Source organism: Blennius ocellaris (assembly GCF_963422515.1).
Source record: "Blennius ocellaris genome assembly, chromosome: 6".
In the NCBI taxonomy this organism is placed as follows: Eukaryota; Metazoa; Chordata; class Actinopteri; order Blenniiformes; family Blenniidae; genus Blennius; species Blennius ocellaris.
In genome coordinates this window covers 20,213,273-20,215,647 of record NC_137655.1, presented here as the reverse complement: position 1 = coordinate 20,215,647, position 2,375 = coordinate 20,213,273, and the positions used below count along the sequence as shown (strand labels likewise).

Genomic DNA, 2,375 nt, shown 5'->3' with positions numbered 1-2,375 from the left:
TGACAATTTGTGTGTGCAAAGCATTTGAAATTCTTTTTTTTTTTTTTAAGATTTAATAGTTTCATGAAAAGATCTGAAGAAAATGTTTTAAGTCTTTAAAAAAAATCACACCCTGCTGAAAACGATCAACTGAAAACACGTGGTCTCTGGTCATCAATTACACTTAATCTGTGTCACAACAAAGAAGAAATGACTGGCTGTGAGCAAACGGACAAGTCCACGTTGCCTCATCGACAGCCACACTCGTCCACCACCATGTCCTGGTAGTGTCGCAGCACCACGTTGTCGTTGTTGTCGTAGTAGAGCATGGAGATGGAGGAGAGGCGGATGGGGACGCAGCAGGGCTGCGGCGTGCCGTGCGGGTCCATGGAGTGCACCAGAGTCTGCAGGATGGCGTGGTTGGTGCCGTTCAGGCGCTCGCTGAGTGGGAACGGGCACTGGCCGTGGCAGTAGTTGGCCATGTACCCCTGCGGGGCGATGATCCAGCCCTGCCAGCCCACGTCCTTGAAGTCGATGTAGAGGCGGCGAGCCTTGCACACGTTGCTGGGCACCACGGGGAGGCGCACGGCGTTCCTCCTCTGTCTGGAGCGACACTGGTGGGGGTTGAGGGACACGGCCACCAGCGACACCTGGATCTGGGGCCCGGTGAAGTCTTCTTCCAGAGGGCGAGGATGCGGGGGCTGACCTGGACCCGTGCGGACGGGCAGGGCCTCTAAGATCAGACCGTAGTTGCGTCCTGGCTTGCGCCAGCTCTCGGCGAGCCTCGTGAGGTTCACCGTGAGGGAGGAGGAGTGCGGCAGCAGCCGGACCGAGCGGGTCAGGATCCGCCTGCGATTGGCCCGAGGGTTGGCCTCCCTCAGCGTGGCTCGGATCACTTTATACAGCGACACGTTCACGGCCCAGGTCCCCTTCAGGAGCTCTGAGGATTTGAGGGGCTTCCAGTGGAACTCCATTTCGAGCTGAGCCAGAGACAGCTGCTCCGCAGGCTGCAGGACCGACATGTTGAAGAACAGATGTTTCTCCACACAAGTCTGACTGCTGCCGATCCCCGGAGACGCCATCTGGCCTGCAACACACAGGCAGAGGGGAACATTAATAGTGAAAGGAACCTTACAGGGGTTCACGGGTTCTTTTTATTTGTAATGGAAGTAGAGAGAGGGCACATGACAACATCTCAGGAGAAATGATTTATCTTCATCAATCACCTACTTATCTCTGACACACACCTGTACTAACTCTGAGTTAACAGAGTCACTTGGTCTTAATGCCCAAGTTTCCTAATTATGCGGACACGTTTTAGTTTAATAAACAAATTCTATGATCAGTAATTGTTTTTTAATAGGTCTCCATACATACCTGCACACATACACACAATGACAAAATTATTGCACCATTTAAAAGGGAATGAAGTTATTAAAATGCACATATTAGACAATTCACAAGGATTGTCAACATCTTTGTGCATGTTTTGTTCTTCTATTTAGGTGATAATAGAAACCATCTTTTACAAGCATGCATACTATTGCAACCTACAACCAGAGATAATTTTATTGTAAGCAGCCAATACATTTTTGCCTGATTATCTTTTCATTTCTTGTTTTGCACTAAATAATATAAAAACAGAATTATAAGAAATGAAACCCACCTATGTATGAGAGGAAACTAGCCCAAGAGGCTTATATGAAATCCTCCCCATCATTAACATTGTCTTAATGAGGTTTTTTTTTTAAAGAAAATAATCAAGGAACAACAAGCATAGAAAGCTAACAAAAGGCTTTTTTCCCCCATTAGATCCCATTTAAAAGTAAAGATTGGCTGACGAGCAGACGCTTGTTAGGATCGTGAAGCATGGAATGAATTAAGGGTCGTAATAAAGACCAGAGGCATGTGTGCATCAATTTATCAGAATTTGTTTTACAATATTTTATTATTTCTTCAAACATTGGGGATTTAAAAACTCCGTAGTATAATTAGATCTTGGTTTTTTCCCCTGGTCGGTCTGTAATGAGCAGGTTTTCTGTAGAGTTCTTTTTGGTTTTCTTCTCTTGTTTTCTTTTCTTAGTGTTTAGGTTTTTAATTAACAATGACTGCCCCCCACCTTGGTCTTGCACGAACCGGATGATGTTGCCGCGAACTCCGTACTCGGACACCGTGCAGGAGTCGCCGTCTCGGGCCTTCGTGCTCTCTGACCTCCGGAACATCTTCCACAGCGCGGCGGGGACGAGGCGGCGCCGCGCGCGGCTCTCCGCGGCCCGGGGCCGCTCCGAGAGCCCCATGGAGCTGAGGAAGACCCGCTCCCGGCTCCCCAGCTCCTCCGTCGGGAAGCCGGCGAGCGCGCCGAGGAAGCACAGGGCGATCAGCAGCAGGGGAGTCAT

General features: G+C 49.0%; 1 protein-coding gene across 1 annotated transcript; it reads right to left on the bottom strand.

The window, feature by feature from the left end:
- Nucleotides 1-227: 227 nt before the first annotated feature.
- Nucleotides 228-2,375, bottom strand: gdf3 (growth differentiation factor 3; the record flags this gene model as incomplete). Its single annotated transcript, XM_080498383.1, has 2 exons — nucleotides 228-1,066; nucleotides 2,099-2,375. The coding sequence occupies 2 exons, from the start codon at nucleotides 2,373-2,375 to the stop codon at nucleotides 228-230; spliced, it is 1,116 nt and encodes a 371-aa protein (XP_080354509.1).